This window comes from Aedes albopictus, chromosome 2, assembly GCF_035046485.1.
Source record: "Aedes albopictus strain Foshan chromosome 2, AalbF5, whole genome shotgun sequence".
NCBI lineage: Eukaryota > Metazoa > Arthropoda > Insecta > Diptera > Culicidae > Aedes > Aedes albopictus.
In genome coordinates, this window is record NC_085137.1 from 313279320 (window position 1) to 313304433 (window position 25114).

A 25114-nucleotide genomic window follows, 5' to 3' on the forward strand; every position below is an offset into this window, starting at 1 on the left:
TCTGTCTCTTGATATCCATCGTATAGAAGGAAAATGAGAGCGTCAAACATACAAATTATTGAATGCAGAAAATTCACTCGGCAACTTCTCCCCTTTGCTCACTTTGGCTACGCCCATGACCACCATACTATAAATATCGACCGGTCGCGGGGATAGGGAGATGATGATCCCCTTTTGCCACGAGTGGAGATCTTTTTTCGATTTTTCAATTTCGCTTTCTTTGCCTCAGCGCACAAGCTCATTCGATTATACTGTCATAGGTGAGCCTCGATGGAATGTAGGGGTGTTCGAAAAATGTTATCCTTCATTATTAGAAGCTTAACTGAACTAAGCATTTCATCTCACTCGTTTCAGATATCACTAAAGCTCTACCCAAGTCTTTAAATGAACACCCCTAGAACCCGCCTCAAGCGCAGCACCAAATCAGCTATACGTAGGTATTTGATCAGCTCGTCTACGTCGATGAACCAGCTGTTACCATCCATGACCGACAGTAGGACATGCCTCCGATCTGTCGCGCTATAATTACCCGTTCGATTGCAGACCGACTGATAACGCAAAGAGCAATTCGTTCAATGAGATGAGTTCCCAGCCCAATTTCCAGCACCATCGCGCGCCGGGGCACTTGTTTACCCTTTTCTACACAAACAAAAAGCCCCTTTGGGACTTCGTCCGTTGATCAGCCTCAGGACCCAGCAATTGGCAATATTTCCATTATCGTCACGTACTTTAGATTGCGACCCTCATTGGGGAGTAGTAAGCCTGATTGGACTTAATAATGCGCAGTGCGCGAAGCGCGATGCCTTGTCATCAGACCATGATGGTTGTCGACGGCCAAGACCCATGCAGGATGGCTAATGTATTAATTTGGCTTTCGAATGCACCGGCAAAATTAATCCGATTACAAGGTGATTGATTGGAAAATTATAGGCGATGGAATGGAGCAACCTACCAATTGATTGAGAAAATCCACAAGTAGCTAACGAGAGTGCCATCATTTCGAAACGGGACTCAGGCGTTCTGTTACAGAAGTGACTTTAACTTCAATTGGCTACCAAAATCCTACACCTATGATAGCTACCGATCGATTCGTGGGTTCGAACAAAAAACAAGATTAAGCTGTGAAAGTTATCAAACGTAATTGGATTAGCACATGTTTACGTGGTTCACATGTTCATCTCATCATCGAAGCTCTGCCGTGGGATCAACTGATTAATTTTGCTAAACGACGTTGTAAGTGGGATAGACTGGTTTGCTTGCTGTTTCGGTCAGTTCGTATACTTATTAAATTATCGTGTACAGCGGCTTAATATCCTCGAGCTTCATGGTGATGGTCGTAATCGGCATTGGTACGGGAACGGGCGAAGACGATGTTTTGCCTGTAAATAAATAAGAAAGTGTGCCATTCCATAAGCTCATTCTTTTATTGGATATACATATCAATTCAAGTTAAAAAGGGAACAAATTAGAATCCCAGTCCCCTTTTTTTCAGGGAATAGTGTGCCCTACCGGAAGCACAACCTTAACATTATGTTCTTTCGTTGTCTTACCATTTAAGTTGTTGAAGAAAGGATAGAAATATGTTAACCCCCCCTCCTAAGATGTTATGATTTTCGCATCACGATGGCATAGTGCACGTTTAGTGTGTCTGCCTGGGTCATGTTGAACCCAACATCCTACTAGGGCTTAAATGCCAGATTCGCAACAAAATCACTAAAACATTGCACCTCTTACTTCCGGTTCAAACATGAACATCTTTGACAACTACTCGTCCATGAAGTACAACTCTTCCTACCGATCTTAATTAAGGTACACCAGGGCAAGTTGAAACGAGTGGGGTAAGATGAAACACGATGTTTTGAAATAGAGTTCAATACAATTTGGTAATTTATCCTTCGCTGAAAGATTGTTTGAATAAAAAACTATGTGTTATGGCGATCAAACTGTTTATCATCGCTAGAGAACATCATGTTAACCCGCTCTTTCTTGCCACACCCGTTTAAACTTGCCCCGGTGTACCTTAAATCCGTTTATTTTTAAAATTTTATAATTCCTGAGTATCAGCCAATTAAAAATAAAAAGTTCAAACCTCTAATACCCATTTTATTTAATTTGGTTTGAATATCATTTTTCGTCATCTTAAATCAATTAAAACATGTTTTGGAAGGTGTTTTAACTCGCGATTTTATAAATTTTGCTTTTCTAATTTTTATTTCTTAATTCTTTTTTTCCTGAAAGTATATTTGGGATACCAATGTTTTAAGTCAAAAACGTTTTAAGATTTTATGATGACATATTTTAATTTTAAAAGTTTTCCAGGGAACCTCAGAGAATTTCATCAGGGAAAACCTGGAATATTCAGGGAATATCACTTGTCGATCTTCTCATAAGTAGAATCCACAGAGTTTACTACATTCATTGTAGGTATAGATGAAAAAGTTTTCGGTTATTTAGTGTTAGTGTATCCATCTACAAAATCGACTGCAAGGATGTTTCTAGAAATTCCGTCAGAGTTTCTTTCTGGATTTTAGAGCTCCTCCCGGAGATTCATTCGTATTCTCACCAGCAATCATCCAATATTCGAACATTTCGTTCCGGGATTCTTCCTTGAGAATCTCCCAGAATCCCTAAATTCCGATCCATTTCTCTTATATTTTTACGGGGAAGTCTTCTAGAGGTTTTCTCGGTATCGCTCCCAGAGTTCCCGTGGAGTTTTATAAGGATTTATCCCGAGATCTGCAAAAAAAATCACTCAGGATATACCGCAGATGTCGTCGTGGAATTTCTGTTAGAGTTTCTCTCGGGATTCCTCTTAAAGATTTTTCGCGATTCCTTCCAGTCAATGTTCCTCTTTAGACTTCCCCAGGTGATCTCCCCGAAATTTTTTTCTAGGATTTCTACTAGAGCTCCTCCAAGGGTTTTAGGAGCTTCTCACTCTTTCTTTGCAGGAATTCCTTCTGGGATATCTTCCCAAGTTTCTCCCGTTTTCTTTAAGACATTTCCGATAGCTTTCGTCAAGTATTCCTCCTTGGATTTCTATAGAAGCTTTGGTTAGGATAATTCTGATGGTTCTTCCAGGATTTTAAGTTTCATCTGAGATTTCTCTCGGAACTTCTCCCTGAGCTTCACTCAGAAAATTTCTTCCGGTGTTGGTGTTGGGATGTCACTCAGAGTTTTTCTGAATTTACCCAGGCGTTCTTCTAAGATTTTATTCGGAGTATCATCTGGGATTTCTGCACGAGCTACTGTTGGTATTTCCCAAGGAATTCTTCCCGTGATTTCTTTCAGTGCTTTTCCCAGGCTTATCCTCGTAGGGTACTGGTTCCCTTATTAAGCAAGTGGCTCCCATTTTCATCCTACGAAAAACAAAGGAATGAAGCGTTGTTTGTTTTGTTTCTTATTTTTGTATTTTTTGTTAGGAGTGAGCACGCATGAAATCAAAAAGAACGGAATCAATCGGTGCCGTAATCGCTTGTTTTCGAATAGGATGAATATGGGAGCGTGAGATTACTGATGGAACACATACCCTATTTGTTAACTGGATTTCTTGCAGTGATCCACCTGAGATATGTTTTTACATATTTTCTCGGGATTATTTCAAGAGCTCTTCCCGGAATCCCTACCAGAAATTGTCTCGATATTCTGGATGCTCCTTTCGGTTTTTTTTTAACCTTTTAGCACCCGCGTCTGTTTGATCCTAGAACTGCACCGCGCTCGTGCCGTAAACGACGAGCAAGGTTGTTTGGTGGTGTTGTACTTTTTACAACGGCGCGCGTCCTGAAGGGTTCTTGTAGGATTTTCAAGGAGCTTTTCTGGATAACTTACGAGATTTCTTATAAGGAAAAATATGTAAAGGTATCCTGGTAAAATTTTGTAAAAACGCCGCTAGGACTTTTTGGAGAAATCTCGAGATGAACTTCGAAAGAAATCACAAGAGAAACTGCGTTATCTCGGAAAAATGGTGTAATCCCTGGAGGAAAAATAAAGGATATTTAAGGAGGAACGCTTAAATCCTCTAAGAGAAATCTCGGGAGGAAATCCAAGAGAAATATCGGAAAACTCTCTGGAAGAAATCTTTGGAAGAACCTCTGCAAAAACCCCGAGAGAAACTATTGAAAAGCTATTCCGAAGCCACTATAAGAAGTTCTTGGAAGCACTTTGGAAGTAATTTGGCAGGATCTCCGGAAGGAATCCAGCGAAAAATTTTGTAAGAAATCCCGGGGGTACAGGGGATGGCCAAAATGTTTGGGATAGGCAACTTTTTTTTCTCTCACAAAAAAGTTCAACATGCTATAACTTTTCATAGAGCGCATCAAAAAATCTCAAATTTTGACTGTTTGTCAACCTACTATATGTGCATCATTGGTACAAATTTGGGCTTGATTGATTAATATTTCGCAAAGTTGGAACCATTCGGGTAAAACACTATTTTTTAGACAACTCATTTTTGAGCTGTCATATCTCGGAAACCAGTGAACCGAATTGAATGAAATTTTGAACGTACACTAACAATATGTGAATGCTTCACAAACTATTAAAACATAGGTACTTTTTAAACGTTGAAAAAAATTATCATGGATTGACACTTTTTGGATTTTTCTCGAAAAAATGTTATTTTTTTACATCAATAATCAATAAATTTTAGTGTTGATATACAAGGATTTTCCACTTCTGTTCTCAAATTGTCTCTAATCAGATATATTAGAGCCTATTTAGATTGAAGGAAGAACACATTTAATAATGTTTGTGTGGTATTGTAAATTTGACTTATTTTCCTCTATATGGGTTAAAATTTCAACCCGATATAACTTAATTCGCCGTGAGAAAATATTACATTTTATAACGTCGTATTAAGTATCAATATATTGTTGATAAACGTTAAAAAGTTCATTAAATTCGGTTCACTGGTTTCCGAGATATAACAGTTCAAAAAATAGTTGTCTAAAAATAGTGTTTTACGCGAACGGTTCTAACTTCGCGAAAAATTAATCAATCGAGCCCAAATTTTTACCAATGATGCACACATAATAGGTTGACAAACAGTCAAAATTTGAGATTTTTTGATGCACTCTATGAAAAGTTACAGCATGTTGAATTTTTTTGTGAGAGAAAAAAAGTTGCCTATCCCAAATATTTTGGCCATCCCCTGTACATTCTTTTGTAGACACCCCGTGAAAACTGCTGCTGAAGTCATGGGAGGAACTGTGGATAAAATCCCCAGAAATAACTAAGGTACACCGGGGCAAGAAGAAACACGATGTTTTGAAATAGATTTCAATTCAAATGGAAAATTATCCTTCATTAAATGATTGTTTGAATCAAAAACTATGTGTTATGACTTTTAATTTGTTTACCATGATTAGATAACATCTTGTTAATCCACTGTTTCATCTTACCCCACCCGTTTCAACTTGCCCCGGTGTACCTTATCAGAAATCCTGAGACAACACCGAACAAATCTCAGATGAAACTATTTGTGGAAGCAAATGCGTAAAAATCTCAGGTTGCACTTAGAAAAAAAAACTGCAGATTTCTACTGAAATTTCTCCAATTTTTGATGAAATTTTAGAGAATCGAAAAATTCTGTAATTATTACAGGAACCCTTTTCATGATTTCAGCAAGAATTCCTTCAAAGATACCTCTAGAAATTGCTTTAGGAATTCCTTCGGGATTTTTTTAAAGATTTTTCCATGAATCCTCTAGAAATGTTTCAAGAGATTCCTGCCGGCATTTATCTAGTTTTCACACAGCCATTCCTTAAAAAATTTGAATTCCTTAGCAGATAGTAGAGGAGTTCCACAAGCGAATCATTCTGAATTACAATATGCTCATACAGCCATTTCATAGAAAAACAATAAATTGTACATATTCATTTATTTTAGACCGAAATCAATATGTGAAATCAATTATCCCCAACAAAAGTTCGCCGAAGTAAAAACGTCGGCATTCTAATTGAAGCGTCGCCGACACAGGCAATTGTTATGCGTCGGCGAACCCCAAATTAGAATACCGACGCCGAACTTCGCCGAAGTTTTGACTTCCAAAGTTTCCAACTTTCTCTCGCATGATCAATAGTGCAACTCCGATTATTGTGAAACTTGGTGGGTTCGTGCTTCGTCGAAAATAATTAGACCAGTATTTTTTATTTTATCATTAGGATGACCAATCTTCAGATAGGGTTGTCCTAAAATCAAGGTTTTAAAAATCAAAAAATCATAACTTTTGAACCAATCAACCGATTTTAAACTTCTTCTTTTTTTTTTTTTGTTTGAAAGCTATTGAGTTCTAGTTTTCAGGAAAAATGAGTCTACGGAATTGTGTTTTTGTGCAAAAAATATGCAAATATATTGGTTTTTCACGGTCTCGGAACTAAAGAGGTGCCATGGTTTTATATTTTCATCTGAAAATTCAGGAAATTTGGCGTAACATGTCAAAAGATCAGAGATGTGTCTTTTAGTTTTTGAGATATGATTTTTTGAATATCTAGCGTCAAATATATTTTATACTAGCTGCTCTAAAATTGCCTGATCTTGTAAATTTTCATAAAACTATGCCTTGTATTGCTTTTTTAAGTGATTCCTGATCTTTTTGGTATCCATACATGTATAAAGACTCAAAATATAATCAAGTTAAAAAAATGTTTTGAATAGTAAAATTTGACCTTGTATTTTTTTTTAAAAATATCTAAAAAACATACATCTCTGATTTTTTGATATGTTACGTTAAATTTCCCGAGTTGAATAGGTAAAATATAAAACCAGAGTACCTCTTTGGTCCCGAGACCATGAAAACGTAAAAAAAAAACAAACATATTTGCATATTTTTTGCACAAAAACACAATTTGGCCCTTCAACGTATTTTTCCTGAAAACTAGAATTCAATAGCTTTTTCAAACAAAAAAAAAAGAAGAAGTTTAAAATCGGTTAATTGGTTCAAAAGTTGTGATTTTTGAAAAAATTTAGTTTATGAAAACCTTGATTTTTCGGACCACCCTATCTGAAAATTAGTCACCCTAATGACGAAATAAAAAATACTGGTCTAATTATTTTCGAAGAACTACGAACCCACTAAGTTTTACGATAATCGGAGTTGCACTATATCGTTTTTCTATGGAATGGCTGCATATTGATGACATGTACTGCTCTTTTTTTGATATTACAGGTATGTTCCGTTTTTATCAACACGGTCCGCGATTTTCAGTTGACAAAAACGGAATAGTGATAAAAACGGAATAATTTTCATTGACAAAATATTTTGCAACATTTTTATATAAATTGGAAGATTTACTGTAGAACACATTCCAAAAGTAAAAATATGTAGTTTATTATGAAATTTAATTGTTTTTGATATCTTTTAGCACATCTTGGTAGCACAGTTCAAATTACAGTTTTCTGACTATGACGCCGACAAGAGGTTTTTACCACATTTGTGACCACAGTTTGGGAAATTCATTTTCGTTGAACGCAATAATGGCACATTTTACAGTTCCAGTATCCGTTGACGTTCATATTTTAACATACTTCCAGGAATGATTAATCTACAAGAACGTTATTTCGATATCCTAACAAAAGAGGATATGTTTACTGCCTTCCGGAACGCATTTCTCCATGATTTTCATCTTAACAGATTCCTATAGAAGTTTCAACTAGGATACTACTTGATACTTGATGGGCTACAACTCGTAGCGGTGAGTCTACGCCGAATGAAGCATTCGCCTCCACTGGTCTTGGTCCTGGGCCAATCGCTTCCAGTCACCCTCAACGTTCTGAGCCCTTAGGTCCTCCTCAACTGCAAAAAGCCACCGTGTGCGCGGCCTACCACGAAGCCGACGACCCCTACCTGGTTCTCTGCTGAATATGGTTTTAGCTTGTCGTTCCTCCGGCATACGAGCTACGTGCCCAGCCCACCGCAGCCTGCCGTGGTTTTTTCGCTTCACTAGGGTACTTTTAGGATTCACTAGGATACTTTTAGAAAATCTTCAGGATTTTTTCTAGGCAATCATTTTCTCCAGAATATTGGATTCTCCAAGAAGTTTCTCCAGAATGCTTGTAGGTTACCTTATACCAATTCGCTTGTTTATCTTTTGGAATTCGATAGGAGTCGTCCATAAACGACGTAGCATTTTTTAGACGATTTTTGATACCTCCTCCCCCTCGTAGCCTTTTTTCCCATACCTAAAACATGGTTTGCATAATCAGGGACTCCCCCCGCTCTCCTAAAATGCTACGTCATTTATGGATGGCACCTGAAGAATTTTTAGAGAAAAGAGGTTCTGCCCCTTATGATTTCTTCAGAAATTTCTTCTCGGATCAACCTAGATGTCTCTTTTTAAATTTTTCCTGGAGTTTCTTTGGAGATCCCTTCAAATATTCCACCAGGAACTGGAATTTATTAACCATACTTATGCATTATGTTGAGAACAGCTCGCTGACGTTGTGTACGGTTTGGGGCTGGAATGGCCCTAATGCACAAGGTGGGCTAAGAAAATAATTCTGGAATTTAGTCCTAGTTCATAAATTCATCCAAGAGTTGCTTTGGAGATTCGCCAAGATTTCACTTTTGAAATATAGGAGGTTCTCCGTTTCTTCAAAATTTCCTACGGGATTTCTTCCAAGACTGCTTTCTGAAATTCCTCCAGGAGTTTTTTTCTGATATTTCTCCAGAGGATCTTTCTGGGATTCCTTCAACAGTTATTCCTGAGGATCCTCCAGAAGTTCCTTGTGGGAATCCTTAAGAAGTTCCTTCTAGGAATCCTGTATAAGTTCTTTCAAGAAATCATCCAATCCTCGACTTTCAGAATTAATGGAATTTCTGTAGGATTTTTTGGGAATTTTTGTTTCTTCTTGGAACCCCCTTCAGGAGTTGCTGGAGAAACCCCCAGATCGTTTTCCAAGATCCTCGATTCCTCCTTCTTTGAGAAACTTATTTCTGAAAGATTTAACTCGTGATTCACCTAAAGGAACTTCTGAATTATTCCCTGACGATTTCTCAGAAGAAATTCATTAAGGAATCTGGAGGAATACAAGAATCGCTAGTAGGAATCACTGAAGAAAATCAAGATTGCAAACGAAAGATGAAATCTTGGATAAAATTCTATAGAAATCTCCTGTTAGGCTAGTGAATATAGCTGTTTCAGTCTGGAAAATTTCGACAGGCTATGAAGAGAGATCTCTGGTAGAAGTTTGAGCCCCGTGGGAAAGAAATAGCGACCAGGAGAGAAGAATTCAGCACATCGCATAATTTCAAGAAAACGTGTACAAAATCACGTGAAATTTATTTCACTTAAAAAAGTCTTGTTTAAAAGATTGTAGTGTAAAAATTCAGGCAAGGACAGGCAAAGAAGGCCCTAAACTATTTAAGTTCTTGAATTACACTTGAAGTTGCAGGCCAAGTTCCAGTTGAAACGTAGAATCGTAAAGAAGAATAATAATAATAAGACAAAGAAAGGAGAAGAGGGTTCTTCAGAAAGAAGTTCTTGGAGGAATGCCCAGATGGACATCCTGATCAATCCTTGGAATGGACATGAATTGTGCCCAAACAAAATAGGCTAATGAAATAAAACAAAATGTTCTTTTATCCATGGTGATTTTTCCTATTGCCAGATAATCCGTCCTTCGATGGTTTTATATGCACATCCCATCTATTATTGATCTATCATGATTAGCAACTTTTGTTACACTTGGAAAATGATTGAGCCATTTTACAAAACGGTAAAATTGTTGATGGTGATATTGATATTCACGTGTTACCTCCTGCCACCTCCTGTCAGAATTTCATCAATTAAATTGGCTCGGTTTAATTTTGCTATTGTACTATTGGTTTAATTTTCATCATTTTTAAATAAGAAGTTAAATTATGCTTGAGAGAAAGCATGAATTAACATTATTTATAGCTGAATTTGAATTGTGTTGAAAGCTACTGTGGCGTATACGTCTTCTATGTCATCTTTGGTAGTTGTTTCAACTTCATTAATGGATGCATTGCCTCAAGATTAATGTTAAGCTACAAATAACTCTTATTCGAGGGAATAAATTTGACATAAATTTTAGTGTTGACAAAAACGGAATGGAATGTTGACGAAATCGGATAGTGACAAAAACGGATAGTGATAAAAACGAATAGTGACAAAAACGGAACATACCTGTATTTATTAAATTAAACTAATTAATAGGGGGATTCACTTAACAGCGTAAACTTATTGAACTGATTAAACGTCGCGATCACCAAGGCAATTTTTTATTATTTCGTTCGGAAAAGCATGAAATATTTCAAATAAGCAGAAAATCATGGCTTACGCAGCAATTTAAGCTGTTTAGTGAGACCCCTTTTATATAGTTTGTGATACATTATTAACACCCAATTAACCTTAAACCAAGGCCAAGTAATTCAAAACGTAGCACAGTTTCAAACCCGTTAATTTCGATCTTCCCAAATTGAATCCCGTTTTCGCACTATATCAAAAACTTAATTGGGCGTATCGTCCGTACTGCAAAAAAAAACCTGCATCTAGGCTTTTATTCGCTTTTCACAGTTATTCACTGAGGGCTTTCTCTATCAACAACCAATATTGTGCATTTGCATATCATTGGACAGGTACTCTATGCCCGAAGAAGCCAGAGAAATTTCCATTACGAAAAGTTTCTGGACTGACTGGGAATCGAACCCGTCATCCTCAGAGTGGTCTTGTTCAATACCCGCGTTTGTCTGCTTCGGATATATGGCTTTTTGATTAGGTACCATGAATTGTGAAACATAGGCAACTGTGTTCTCTATGTCTATTTTTTTTAAAACCTGGTGCCACCAAGATTGGCCTCAGAAGTTCACCTATCAAACTCAATTATACGGCCAAGTTTCAAGCAGTTTGCGCGAATGAAGAAATCAAAACTGCTGAAAATACCCAAAGTGTCTCTATTTAAGAATAAGTATAATGTCCCAACCTTTACCCATTTATATCTAAGTACAATGAATTACATTTCAGATGAAACGCGGAGAAACATCCATTGGCATGTATCAGTAAGTCTAAGTTAATCTACTTTCTTTGGAATTTCTCAATCGCTGGCACTCTCAAAATCGACAGCAAATGTTTGTATGATTCGCAAGGCTTCGATTCTTCGCAGAAAAAAAATGAAATCCATCCATAACAGAATAAAATTTTGATGTATTTACAACAGAATACCAAAAGCATTGGTCATTCAAAACTCGAATGTTTTTATTCATACTTACAAATCTTGTCGTCGGTGTGGATTCGGATATGAGAATTTAACGTACTGGACTGTCTAAACTGTTTTTGGCAAACAGCACACTCGTAGGGCTTTTCTCCTGTAAGTCAATGATGAAAAACAATGCATTACTAATTACATAAAAATAACACTTTTCACTCTTACCGGTGTGAATTTTCATATGATTCGAGAGCGTTCCTGTCTGTCTAAAACTTTTATTGCAATATGTACAAGTGTAGGGCTTTTCACCTGGAAAAAGATTAAGGTTCATGTTAGAATAACTCAAACCGATCAACCAAGCTTGTGGGTCTACCTGTGTGAATTTTCAGGTGGTTTGACAGGGTCGTAGTTTGGCGGAACTCCTTGGGACACATTGTGCATTTGAAGGGTTTCACAGCTGGGAAGGGAAGAGGCTGTCACTATTATTTATGGGACACCGTTGGATTTTTGGCGGTACAAGTTTCCGATCGGAACATTGCAAGAAGGAAATGTAGAATACTTACAATACTTATCGTCCGAATGGATCCTAATGTGACTATTAAGCGTACTAGACTGTCGGAACTGTTTACCACAAACGGAACATTCGTAGGGCTTTTCACCTGCGTGGAAAAACAGAAGCATAAATTATCACTAGCTCTATACAAGATTCTGCGTTAGACCTACCAGTATGTATTTTAAGATGATTCGAAAGTGTACTCAGCTGCCGGAATTGTTTGCCACAATAAGTGCAGTGAAATGGCTTTTCACCTATGCAAATGAAAAGAGTTAAGACATATTTTTATTGGAAAGTCGTCTTTCGCATTACCTGTATGTATTTTTATATGATTCGATAGAGTGGTAGTCTGGCGGAACTCTTTCGAGCATATTGTGCATTTATATGGTTTGTCGCCTGTAATTATCACAAAATAGAATCACCGCTCATATATCGCAGTACAAATATGTTCTCAGTTACCTGTATGAATTTTCATGTGGTTTGTAAGAGTGCTGAGCTGTCGGAATTGCTTATCGCACTCCGAACACTGAAATGGCTTGCTACAGCTGGCAATTTTCATGACGGGTGGCCGGGACACTTCCATTTTTGTGACTCCCTGGCTATTTTCCTTAACGAAATCAGCGATCACTCATCGGTTGTCCTTATGAACTAAAATTTGACTCGAAATGTTTTTGTCGTGCAGAATTATGGGGATGCTCTAGCTCAGATCATATCACATCCGTAATTACGTAGAAGGTGATGCCATTTTCAATAGATCGATGCCATTCTGAAAAAAAAAAACAAAGCAAAACAATATTTTGACAAACTGTACGTAGCACATTTTACATCATCATTAGTCATCACATTTCTCTGGGTTAAAATTGTAACTTTTGCGGTAAAATGTTTGATGAAATTGAACTCAAAGACTGCAGGAACTTCATTCATCCGATAAATACCTCTTACCGGCACCAAAACAAACTTTTACAGCAACAAATATTCTGAACCAACAACAATTTCGAGACAATCTCGTGAAAAACAAACATTCGTAATCCATTCAATACCGACAAGAACGGCAAAACTGTTCAGTGAGGTTATGTTCCATCTCCTCCTTTAGCTGCGTGTGTATTGGTGCATCGGAGGAAAAAATATTTCATCTGACTCTCTCGGTGCTGACCTCTCTATCCTTTTTCTTATCATAAACTTTTGACTTTCCAGACAAACAATTTGTTTATCTCAAAACCACATTCAAATGCACTAAATCCTTACCTTGAGCCGTGTCGATCCATAATGAACTTCGTCACCTACTGCTAATAGCTTATTCGGAATGGCCCTCAGTCGTTCGGAAACCTCTTTCCTGCTTCACTACCCGGAAGAGAAGGCGAGTGCTTCCAGCTTGCGGCTGCCAATTTTCGTGCTACCTAGTACGATTACATTGAACTGCACTACGGAATCTGATGTTTCCGTATAATTTAATGCATGTTTTTCGATAATCTAACAGCGGAAAAATCTCCTTTCCTAATGCTGATGTCAGCTACGTCCAGAGGAACACGCACCACACGCACAGGAGGAAAGGTAGAAAAATGTTATTTTTTCACATTTTGACAGCTCGAGCTCTCACGAGTCGGTGCGCAGCGACGTGCCGGGTAGTGGTGTGCGTGAGAGAACATCATTGTTTTTCTTGGCGTGCCGGGTGTGGTACTAGAATGAGAAGATTTGCGGAGAGAATGTAAACATTTTGCCGGTTTGATCGATTTTATTGACAGGTGAATCGAGGAAATTTGCTTTGTCGTTTTTTAAGGTTCCTAGTCTAACGGTCGGAGCACGTGATTTAAGGCTGAAGAAGTCGTAATTATATCACTGTTCTTATTGAAATTTTATATGCAGTTTTCTTGTTCAAAACATATGTTTTCGTAATGAAATCACAATTGGAATTCCGCAAGATGGAAGTTATTGTCATAAAAATTGTTGAAGAAATACGTGGTATCAATCCGAACAAAAAACAATGAAAAGCAAAGGATTTTGCAGAAAATGTTTAAACGAGCGTTACAAAATTCATTGAAAATGCAAACGAATCTCCTACTGCATATTCAATAGAAATATTTCAAAATTTTCCAGCATACATTCATGCACTTAAATTACCTTACTCGGTCTACGGCTGTGCGTCTCCAGTAGACCGGCCCAAAAACAAAAATGTCGAAAAATTCCACGGGGCACCCTCTAGAATCGTGCCTTTGGATGAGAAGAGCAATCTGTGAAAATTTCAGCTCAATCGGTTTAAAATTGAGGTGGCGCAAATGAGTTGAAGGTTTGTATGGGATTTTCACTCCAAATATATGGGAAATTGGATGACCTACAGTCTCTCACTCAGTACGCCGGTTCAAGGAGTTAGATTTAGCTCAGAATTGAAAGAATGGTAGTTGATACCCTAAGGAACAATTTTGTAGAAGGCCATATCATGATAAAACTTAATTTTACTTGCGGTTTCAGCTAACGAAAGCAGGATGAGGACATCTTCCCCTGTTTACTCTCGGTTGTTACATGCAGCACGTGTTTGCTGTTCGAAACTTGCGCTCTACATCATAGGCGGCTATGTTGTCCTTCATTTCAATTGCTCACGCACGTGTGCGGGTATCGAAACAATGAAGAATCACATAGCTGCCTATGATGTAGCGCGCAAGCTTCGACCGACAAACACGTGCTGCATGTAACAACCGAGAGTAAACGGGGGGAAATGTCCTCATCCTGCTTTCGTTAGCTGAAACTGCAACTAAATTAAGTTTTATCATGATATGGTCTTCTACAAATTTGTTCCTTGGGGTATCAACTACCATTCTTTCAATTCTGAGCTAAATCGAACTCGCTGAACCGGCGTACTGAGTGAGAGACTGTAGGCCATCCAATTTCCCATATATTTGGACTGAAAATCCCATACAAACCTTCAACTCATTTGCGCCAGCTCAGTTTTAAACCGATTGAGCTGAATCTTTCACAGATTGTTCTTCTCATCCAAAAGCACGATTCTAGAGGGTGCCCCGTGATTTTTTCCAACTTTTCTTTCTCGCCATACAAATGTGGGCCGGTCTAGTCTCCAGTTCCACACTCTGCAAAGGGTCCTCCACTTGATCGACCCACCTAGCTCACTGTGCACCACATCTTCTTGTACCACTCGGATAGCTTTCGAGAGCCATTTTAATCGGGTTGTTATCCAACATCTTGATGAGATGACCCGCCCACCTTTTCGAATCCAATTTGCTTCAAGGAGGTTCTGAGTTAGCCTAGTAGTTAAGGCTATGGATCGCCAATCCGGAGACGGCGGGTTCGATTCCCGTTCCGGTCGGGAAAAATTTCTCGACTCCCTGAGCATAGTGTATCTTTGTGCTTGCCTCACAATATATAAATCATCCTATGGCAGGCATAGAAAGCCCTTCAATTAATAACTGTGGAAATGCTCAAAGAACACTAAGTTGAACAGAGGCAGGCCAAGTTCCAGTGGGAACGCAGAGCCATAAAGACGAAGAAGAAGAAGAAGGTTCTGAGAATAGCCATTGAGCCAAACTTATTTTGGTTTCAAATATCAGGGTTCTAAGTAACTCCTCGATTTTATTTGGCCAAAAATATTTTCTTTGCAGGTAGGCCCAAGTGAAACTCCTTAAAAAAAACTTTTTCTTAAGATTTTATTTCTGAATCGGCTGTTCGAGTCCGTATGAAGTTGATCATCAATATTAACTTCTTTTCTCGATCAGCCTAGATAGCTGTGTAGTGTCGGTAGCGATTGTCTCAATTGGCTAAGAATAACACTACGGACCGCCTGTTCCGGTGGTAAGAATCCACCAACAGGTGACCCCTAATTCATGGTGTGATGCGGCTTTATGCTTACCGTGCCTAGGAATGAATGGCTAGGGGGGTCTAATAAAAACCTAACCGCTAACGGAGCCTGTGGAGTACCAGGGCGCCCTCCACAGTATGTAGCCCTTACTGCGCTAACCGGAGCAATGGTGCAGTGGACCTTGTGTTTCTCCGAGACAATCAGCTGCCCTTCTTTAGTTTCACTTGAGGCTAAATAAGGGCGGGATTATGAAGATGTTGTTAATTAGTTTAAATTTTCACCTATATGGTTTCGCATTATGCGATTTACACAGTGTATTCTGTGTATCCTCGCCTTTGGCGTTTTCCAATCGATACCGATTTGGTTGTATTGATGCTGTTCTTTGTTGTGCTGTTGTTGCAAAGAGTTTAATCTTACCTAGTTTGGGTAGTGGCTACGGTTAAGATAGCTCAGATCAATCTTCAGCATAAAAGAACAGCAACGATCAATCTTTGCAGACTTATACAAAATGGTACAGCCCAAGTGGCCTTGGTACAAGAACCTTACTTTCGTAAGGGAAATTTCTATCTAGGAAACCTTGTGAACCCGGTGTTTGCCACTTTCAGTAAACATGAAATGGCAAACTCGCGTGTCATGCCTCGGGCCTGTGTGCTTGTCAACAACGCAATAGTTGCTACACTCATCTCTGAACTAACCACCAGAGATGTATGTGCTATCACAATTGATGTATCTGTTGGAAACCTCAACAGGAAATACGTCTATTGTTCTGTGTATTTACCGCATGATGAATCATCCCCTACGGATGCTTTCAAACAAGTCATCGCATACTGCACTTCAAAAGGCCTTCCGCTAATTGTTGGCAGTGATGCTAATGCTCACTATATCATCTGGGGCAGCTCAGACATTAACTTGAGAGGCTCCAGTTTGATGGAGTACTTAAGTAGTACAGATCTTGCATTACTTAACATAGGCAACCGCCCAACCTTCATGGTATCTGCTAGAGAGGAAGTGTTAGATATAACGCTTTGCTCTAGCAGAATTAGTCACGAGCTGACCAATTGGCATGTGTCAGATGAAGAATCTTTATCTGACCATCGCTACATCTTTTTTGAACATTTAAATGTTACTTCGCAAACATTGCGTTTCAGGAATCCTCGGTCAACAAACTGGGATCTCTATACTGATTTGGTTGCAGCCAAATTTCATGGATATTCGCCATCCATTGACACTCCAAGTGATTTAGATGATGCCGTTGATACTACAACGACCTTCATCCTGGAAGCTTTTAAAGAAGCATGCCCTCTACGGTCTGTGAAGATCACAAGAGGAACCCCTTGGTGGAACTCTGATCTGGCGAAACTCAGGAAACAATGTAGAAAGAGTTGGAACAGACGACGTTCGGCTGGTTCGGAGGCTTTCAGGTCGGCTCTTTTCTTGTAGTTATGATTCTTTAGCTTCGGCTCGGAGTATTGTAACTATAGAATCGATTGAGTGGGCTCTTAATAGTTTTGCTCCTTTCAAATCTCCTGAGGCAGATGGGATTTATCCTATTTTGCTTCAGAAGGGATTTGATTATTTGAAAAAACTACTTGTTTGCAGTTTTGCTACAGGGTATATTCCCAAATCCTGGAGGGATATTACTGTGAAGTTTATTTCGAAAGTGAGTCGTGCGTCGTATGAAGAAGCAAAGAGTTTCAGACCTATCAGTTTGACCTCTTTTCTTCTGAAATGCTTAGAACGCATTGTGGATCATCACATCCGTGATGTTCATCTGGCCAACGTGCCTCTTCATGTGAACCAACATGCCTACCAATCTGGTAAGTCCACTGTGACTCTTTTACACAAGGTTGTTTACGATATCGAGAAAGCATTCGCTCAAAAACAAACTTGTTTGGGTGTTTTCTTAGATATCGAGGGTGCCTTTGACAACGTGCCTTTCGATGCCATATTGGAAGCCGCACGGATTCATGGTATATCTCCAATGATTTCCAATTGGATTCACCAAATGCTCAAAAACCGATATCTCTTCTCGACATTGCGTCTAGCAGGGATTAGGAAATTGTGTGTTTGTGGATGCCCCCAAGGGGGAGTCTTATCACCGCTTTTGTGGAATCTCGTAGCAGATACGCTATTGAGGCAACTCAATAATAGCGGTTTTCCTACTTATGGTTTTGCCGACGACTACCTAACATTGTTAGTTGGTATGTGCATCAGCACCCTTTTCGACCTGATGCAAAACGCCCTTCAGGTAGTTGAGGGTTGGTGTCGCCAATATGGCCTTTCGATTAATCCGAATAAAACATCTATTGTTCTTTTCACGGAAAGGCGAAACCGTAATGGCGTTCGACCTTTGCGTCTCTTTGATTCTGAAATCGATGTGACTGAACAGGTAAAGTACGTTGGAGTCATTCTTGATTCCAAGCTTTCCTGGACACCTCACATTGAGTTCAGAATCAAGAAAGCTTGTATGGCCTTCGGGCAATGCCGGCGTACTTTTGGTACAACTTGGGGTCTAAAATCCAAGTATATCAAATGGATTTACACAACTGTGGTTCGGCCAATATTGGCTTATGGGTGTCTTGTGTGGTGGCAAAAGGGTGAAGTGAGAACGGTCCAATCAAAATTAGGTCATCTCCAAAGGATGTGCTTAATGGCCTTGTCTGGAGCGTTCTCTTCAACTCCTACGGCAGCGCTAGAAGTTCTCTTTGACGTTGCCCCATTACACATTCATCTCAAACAAGAAGCCCTTTCTTGCACTTACCGGTTACGGGTACTCGGTCTACTAGAGGAAACTCCTGTGAACCGAACATCAACACACACCTCGTTGTTTCCTCTTTTAGTGAATTGGGACAAAATTGTCCTTGCTCCAAGTGATCTTACAATTGCTTGTAATCAGAGTTTAAAATTTTCATTTTCAGTGAGTGAAATTCAACGTCAATTTTGAAGATTGTCAACTAAGGGATCAAAATAAAATTCATTTTGGTGAATGAATTTTCTCACTTATTCATTCATTCTTCTGTCACTGACAATTTTCACTGGGAAAAATAACTAGACCGGAACTCCCGATTATTCTTCCAATCACCTCAAAACCTGTGTAGAGTAGTTAATTAGAATACTAATTAGGGTGCCTGTACCAGTTATCGCACTACCTAAGAAAAACTATTTCTACAAAAATAAGAAGAAGACCGACGAATGTAAACAATAAGTCAAATGATTGATTTGTTTCAATACTTTACAGGAAAAATATAAAAACGGAGTCAAAACTACTTTTAGTATTTATTACGGCGTGTGCCAATGATAGGAACCCTGTACCAGTTGTGGACACATTTGTTAATTTGGGTTCCACTTCGCACTATTTACATGCATTCCTTATGGGAGTTGCCATAACTGGTACACTATGGCGAAATAGGGTGCAAGGAGGCCGAAAAGTTAAGGAAAATGATTTATTTCTACCATAATTTGAGCAAATTGTGAAGTTTGAATGATTGCAATCATCTTTTGTGATCGTGATCTGTTGTTCACGATTTTTTTCTTGTTGATTTGTATCTTTAAAGGTTGAAAATCAACTATGGCGAATTTGAGGTACTATAGCCATAACTGGTACACTGAGCCTAACTGCTCTATTTGTCCATTAAATCGGATTGTGCGTCTGTTCAAAGAAATTGGACATTTTACGACTTGCGTAAAAATATTCGTGATAGTGAATTGAATGAAAAAAGAGAGGCATTCAGCTGACATGAATGTGGCCAAAAACGAATGAAAAAATGAAAATGTCAATCTTCACTTTCAACCTTCGAATTTTTTACACACTGCTTGTAATTTTCCATAAATGACATTTTCCACGAAATTCCCTTCCCGGGAAGAGTGGACATCTGGTAATCTGGAAAGAAGTATTTCAGACGGCATCGTATGTTACACTGATGGCTCCCTTCTCGAAGGTCGAGCAGGTGCTGGTGTTTATTCTCGTGAGCTAAGGCTGTATCAGTCTTACTCACTTGGTAGACACTGCACCGTTTTTCAGGCCGAAATCTTTGCTCTTATGTGCGGAGTGCAATCAGCACTTCAGCAGCACGTAATGGGCAAAGTAATATACTTCTGTTCAGATAGCCAGGCTGCTATTAAAGCACTTGCTTCGGCCAACTCCAGGTCGAACATAGTTATCGCTTGTCGAACTCAAATCGAGGAGCTGAATTCAGCAAACGCTGTTCACCTTCTATGGGTACCTGGTCATTAGACCTGTTCACTTTGAAACTTTTTTTCTCCGATTCTCCGTGACACATCAAATTATCAATCCACATGTAAAACCAAGTCTTCAGTCCAAAATTGAGCCAAATTGATGAAGATTTAAAGGTGTATCAAATCGATTTTGTGTTTTTTTAGCCGTTTTCACAGAAATTTACTCAGAAATTCACAAAATTGCTCGGAAAAGAAGCCGGAGATACCGTTAAGATATAGTTAGAACAATACTCTACAACTTTGCCGAAGACACTAAGGTGTTTAAATTGCGTATTTCGAAGTTATTCAACAATTTTAGTTAAAAAATCACGAAAAAACACGATATTTTTAGGATTTTACATATAAAAGTGATGTAATTTTACATTGTTTTAGGTGACTAAATTAATTAGCGATTACTCCTTTGTGTAACGAACATTTCGTCCATACATCGTTTTTGTGTAGGAATTCGTTTTCATTGACTAATTATCAAAAGTATGTCACGTTGATACTAAAAATCGCACAGAGTTACCAGCACGAATTAAAACAAAGTTACCCATGATTAAGACGTCATGCCATCGTATTCTAATGTCTTTTGATTTAAGTATCAGAAATGGTGCAGATGGTAAGGCTCGAGCTTGCGGATCAGAAGGTCCCAGGTTCAAGCTCAAATACATGATAAACTTTTTTTTTTCTTTCTTTGTAGCAGTTAGGATGATGAATCTGCCATGACTTACACGCAATCTCCCAAAGAATAATGATCGGGACCTGCCAATTAAGCCCATTCGAGGACTAGCTAGATATTTAGTTTATACTTGTTGACAATAAATCGGGTCGACGATATCAGCTGGGCGAAATATTGGACATCTGTTTGATAATGATCAATTTAGCTAAAACAATTCAATACGATCATGGAACTGCTTCTGGATGCAACATTTTACAGACAACTGTGGGTGGAGCTTAATTGTTATCTATCTACCCACAAATCAGCACAACTACACGATGAAGGGAAACTTCATTCTCACTATCCACTCTACGGTTCCGAAACAATGCTATGATTCCAAATTGCAATGAGATGCAGTGCGTAGTTTCATCAACTTATAGCAGGATCGAGACGCAAAAAAATGCTATTCCAGGACTCGAACCTTGAATCTTCGAATCCACAATCTCATGCTCAACCAACTGCACCAAATTTAAACTGATGCAGATGGGACAAAAAAGTGTAATGACGTTTAAATCATGGGTAACTTTGTTTTATTTTATGCTGGCAACTCTGTACAATTTTTAGTCTCAACGTGACAAACTTTTGATAATTAGTCAATGAAAACGAATTTCTACACTAAAATGATGTATGGACGAAATGTTCGTAACACATAGGAGCAATAGCTCATAAAATTAGTCACCTAAAACAATGTAAAATTACATGACTTTTACATGAAAAATCGTAAAAATATTGTATTTTTTGGTGATTTTTTAACGAAAATTGTTGAATAACTTCGAAATACGCAATTTAAACACCGTAGTGTCTTCGGCAAAGTTGTAGAGTATTGTTCTAACTATATTTTAACGGTATTTTCGGTACCTTTTTGGTGCAATTTTCTGGATATTGAAGTACATTTTCGTGAAAATGCTCGAAAAAACACAAAATCGATTTGATACACCTCTAAACCTTTATCAATTTGGCTCAATTTTGGACTGAAGCCTTGTTTTTGCATGTGGATTGATAATTGGATGTGACACGGGTAGGTCAAAAAAAGTGAACAGGTCTACTGGTCATTCTTCCATCGCTGGAAATGAATTGGCTGATGAGTTAGCTCGCTCTGGAGCATCACATGACTTCATTGGCCCTGAGCCAGCTATTCCGATATCGAAGTGTTGGATTAAGCTTCAGATTCACACCTGGGCTGTCATTCAACACAGACAATATTGGAATAGTTTGGAGTCATGTCGTCAAACCAAATTGTATAGTGCTGAGCAATCTCTACGGGTGGCGAAGTATCTAACTAATCTGTCTAAGCAGAATTGCAGCATGTTGGTCAAAGCATTGACTGGCCACTGCCGACTCAGCTATCACATGGCGAATATTCAGCAAGCTGATTCATTTGCCTGTGATAGCTGTGAATCCGATTATGGAACTTCGTATCATTTGATATGTAACTGTCCAGTTTTCGCGCAACTGCGTTTCCGAGTATTCGGTAAACACTTATTAAGTGAAACTGACTTCAGAAACCTGAATCTTCAGGATATTCTGTTGTTCTTAACCCGCTGTGGTAAAGAGCTATAGGCTCTCTTTCGCTTTATGCGTTATTACAGTGCCCTTTTCAGGGCGCTGTTTGAACCCATTGTGGTACGCTTGTGCGTTAGTACCCTCTTCCAGGGTATTTTTCCTATTTCCCTACCTGTCCCTATCCCCATCCAAATCCCTTTTCCTTCCTTTTCCCTCAGGTAGATGATGAAATAGGCTGTTATTTTGGCGATGGCACAAATGTCCCGATGGCACAAATGTCCCAAATGGCCTTCTGATACCTGATACCTGATAACTCCTCGATTTTATTTGGCCAAATATATTTTCTTTGCAGGTAGGCCCAAGTGAAACTCCTTAAAAAAAACTTTTTCTTAAGATTTTATTTCTGAAGAAAAAACATGGGGCAATTGCTGGAGTAACTTTTAACGGGGTAACAAGTGAATTCTGAGTAACCTTAAGTAGTTTTATCAAAACGCTAAAGCTTGTAATTAAAATGTATTCACTGTAATCCATTCTCCATTTGGAATACATTGAACACATGTTCCTAACTTTAACGTTTTGAACGAGAAAACTGCTTTTGAAATTCCAATGATGATGATGATGACAATGACAACTTCTTCAACCTTAACACGTACGTCCCCAATCCTAATTTCGTCAACTTTTATGTAGTAAAGCAGTTATTGAAAGACCCTCCTAGGATAAGCATGTGGAGGAATTCCCCCACTGGGACAGTTTAATCACGGGACTGGACGTTTTTCCCTTGATGGAGCGTATTGGCCTGGTTGTTTTGGAACGTTTTCGAAAAACGTTTAAATCTTCCATAGCCACCCCTCCAAAGGGATAGTTCACATGCAACACTTCATTAACTTTAAGAACAACGATTTGCAGTGGACAATAGATGTGATAAAACGCAAGTTTCAGAAATATTACCGTTTCTGCTTTAGGGGGCATATTGTACCTGTTTACTCAACGTTCAAAATGTCTCAAAGTGTCTTGTTTCGCATGAAGATTGATGTCGCAAGACCGTGTTCAGGAAACAATCACGAACCGGCCATTTCCTCGGAAGCAGCACTTAGTTAGTTAGTTAGTTAGTTAGTTAGTTAGTTAGTTAGATAGTTAGTTAGTTAGATAGTTAGTTAGTTAGATAGTTAGTTAGTTAGTTAGTTAGTTAGTTAGTTAGTTAGTTAGTTAGTTAGTTAGTTAGTTAGTTAGTTAGTTAGTTAGTTAGTTAGTTAGTTAGTTAGTTAGTTAGTAAGTTAGTTAGTTAGTTAGTTAGTTAGTTAGTTAGTTAGTTAGTTAGTTAGTTAGTTAGTTAGTTAGTTAGTTAGTTAGTTAGTTAGTTAGTTAGTTAGTTAGTTAGTTAGTTAGTTAGTTAGTTAGTTAGTTAGTTAGTTAGTTAGTTAGTTAGTTAGTTAGTTAGTTAGTTAGTTAGTTAGTTAGTTAGTTAGTTAGTTAGTTAGTTAGTTAGTTAGTTAGTTAGTTAGTTAGTTAGTTAGTTAGTTAGTTAGTTAGTTAGTTAGTTAGTTAGTTAGTTAGTTAGTTAGTTAGTTAGTTAGTTAGTTAGTTAGTTAGTTAGTTAGTTAGTTAGTTAGTTAGTTAGTTAGTTAGTTAGTTAGTTAGTTAGTTAGTTAGTTAGTTAGTTAGTTAGTTAGTTAGTTAGTTAGTTAGTTAGTTAGTTAGTTAGTTAGTTAGTTAGTTAGTTAGTTAGTTAGTTAGTTAGTTAGTTAGTTAGTTAGTTAGTTAGTTAGTTAGTTAGTTAGTTAGTTAGTTAGTTAGTTAGTTAGTTAGTTAGTTAGTTAGTTAGTTAGTTAGTTAGTTAGTTAGTTAGTTAGTTAGTTAGTTAGTTAGTTAGTTAGTTAGTTAGTTAGTTAGTTAGTTTGTTTGTTTGTTTGTTTGTTTGTTTGTTTGTTTGTTTGTTTGTTTGTTTGTTTGTTTGTTTGTTTGTTTGTTTGTTTGTTTGTTTGTTTGTTTGTTTGTTTGTTTGTTTGTTTGTTTGTTTGTTTGTTTGTTTGTTTGTTTGTTTGTTTGTTTGTTTGTTTGTTTGTTTGTTTGTTTGTTTGTTTGTTTGTTTGTTTGTTTGTTTGTTTGTTTGTTTGTTTGTTTGTTTGTTTGTTTGTTTGTTTGTTTGTTTGTTTGTTTGTTTGTTTGTTTGTTTGTTTGTTTGTTTGTTTGTTTGTTTGTTTGTTTGTTTGTTTGTTTGTTTGTTTGTTTGTTTGTTTGTTTGTTTGTTTGTTTGTTTGTTTGTTTGTTTGTTTGTTTGTTTGTTTGTTTGTTTGTTTGTTTGTTTGTTTGTTTGTTTGTTTGTTTGTTTGTTTGTTTGTTTGTTTGTTTGTTTGTTTGTTTGTTTGTTTGTTTGTTTGTTTGTTTGTTTGTTTGTTTGTTTGTTTGTTTGTTTGTTTGTTTGTTTGTTTGTTTGTTTGTTTGTTTGTTTGTTTGTTTGTTTGTTTGTTTGTTTGTTTGTTTGTTTGTTTGTTTGTTTGTTTGTTTGTTTGTTTGTTTGTTTGTTTGTTTGTTTGTTTGTTTGTTTGTTTGTTTGTTTGTTTGTTTGTTTGTTTGTTTGTTTGTTTGTTTGTTTGTTTGTTTGTTTGTTTGTTTGTTTGTTTGTTTGTTTGTTTGTTTGTTTGTTAGTTAGTTAGTTAGTTAGTTAGTTAGTTAGTTAGTTAGTTAGTTAGTTAGTTAGTTAGTTAGTTAGTTAGTTAGTTAGTTAGTTAGTTAGTTAGTTAGTTAGTTAGTTAGTTAGTTAGTTAGTTAGTTAGTTAGTTAGTTAGTTAGTTAGTTAGTTAGTTAGTTAGTTAGTTAGTTAGTTAGTTAGTTAGTTAGTTAGTTAGTTAGTTAGTTAGTTAGTTAGTTAGTTAGTTAGTTAGTTAGTTAGTTAGTTAGTTAGTTAGTTAGTTAGTTAGTTAGTTAGTTAGTTAGTTAGTTAGTTAGTTAGTTAGTTAGTTAGTTAGTTAGTTAGTTAGTTAGTTAGTTAGTTAGTTAGTTAGTTAGTTAGTTAGTTAGTTAGTTAGTTAGTTAGTTAGTTAGTGAAGTGTTCAACTTGGGGTTTTTCAAAAGTTTTAAGAATAAAAAACACGTCCACTAGGTTTGGCTTTCAAAAGACAAGAGACCGACTTCGGCCTGCGTTTATTGGATCAACCCG

At 37.6% G+C, this 25114-nt stretch overlaps 1 protein-coding gene across 4 annotated transcripts; it reads right to left on the reverse strand.

The window, feature by feature from the left end:
- Positions 1-1122: 1122 nt before the first annotated feature.
- Positions 1123-13359, reverse strand: LOC109420859 (gastrula zinc finger protein XlCGF8.2DB). 4 transcript variants are annotated; one of them, XM_019695334.3, is made up of 9 exons: positions 12959-13355; positions 12173-12479; positions 12026-12109; positions 11884-11967; positions 11724-11819; positions 11534-11617; positions 11386-11469; positions 11225-11320; positions 1123-1379 (listed from the first exon to the last, which is right to left on the reverse strand). In XM_019695334.3, the coding sequence occupies exons 2-9, from the start codon at positions 12294-12296 to the stop codon at positions 1285-1287; spliced, it is 747 nt and encodes a 248-aa protein (XP_019550879.2). In that variant the 5' UTR covers positions 12297-12479; positions 12959-13355; the 3' UTR covers positions 1123-1284. The 4 variants fall into 4 exon arrangements, with proteins under 4 accessions (XP_019550879.2, XP_062708261.1, XP_029736011.2 ...); XM_062852277.1 differs by lacking the exon at positions 12959-13355 and adding an exon at positions 12656-12913; XM_029880151.2 differs by lacking the exon at positions 12959-13355 and adding an exon at positions 12649-12913.
- Between the last annotated feature and the right edge of the window lie 11755 nt (positions 13360-25114).

What these genes read in the sequence shown, in the direction of transcription:
- LOC109420859 (XM_019695334.3), bottom strand. Translation starts at nt 12,296, where the DNA reads ATGGAAGTGTCCCGGCCACCCGTCATGAAAATTGCCAGCTGTAGCAAG. An exon ending in CCATTCGGACGATAAGTATT is followed by an intron (nt 11,618 to 11,723) that starts GTAAGTATTCTA and finishes TTCCCTTCCCAG; the next exon opens with CTGTGAAACCCTTCAAATGC. An exon ending in CCACCTGAAAATTCACACAG is followed by an intron (nt 11,470 to 11,533) that starts GTAGACCCACAA and finishes ATCTTTTTCCAG; the next exon opens with GTGAAAAGCCCTACACTTGT.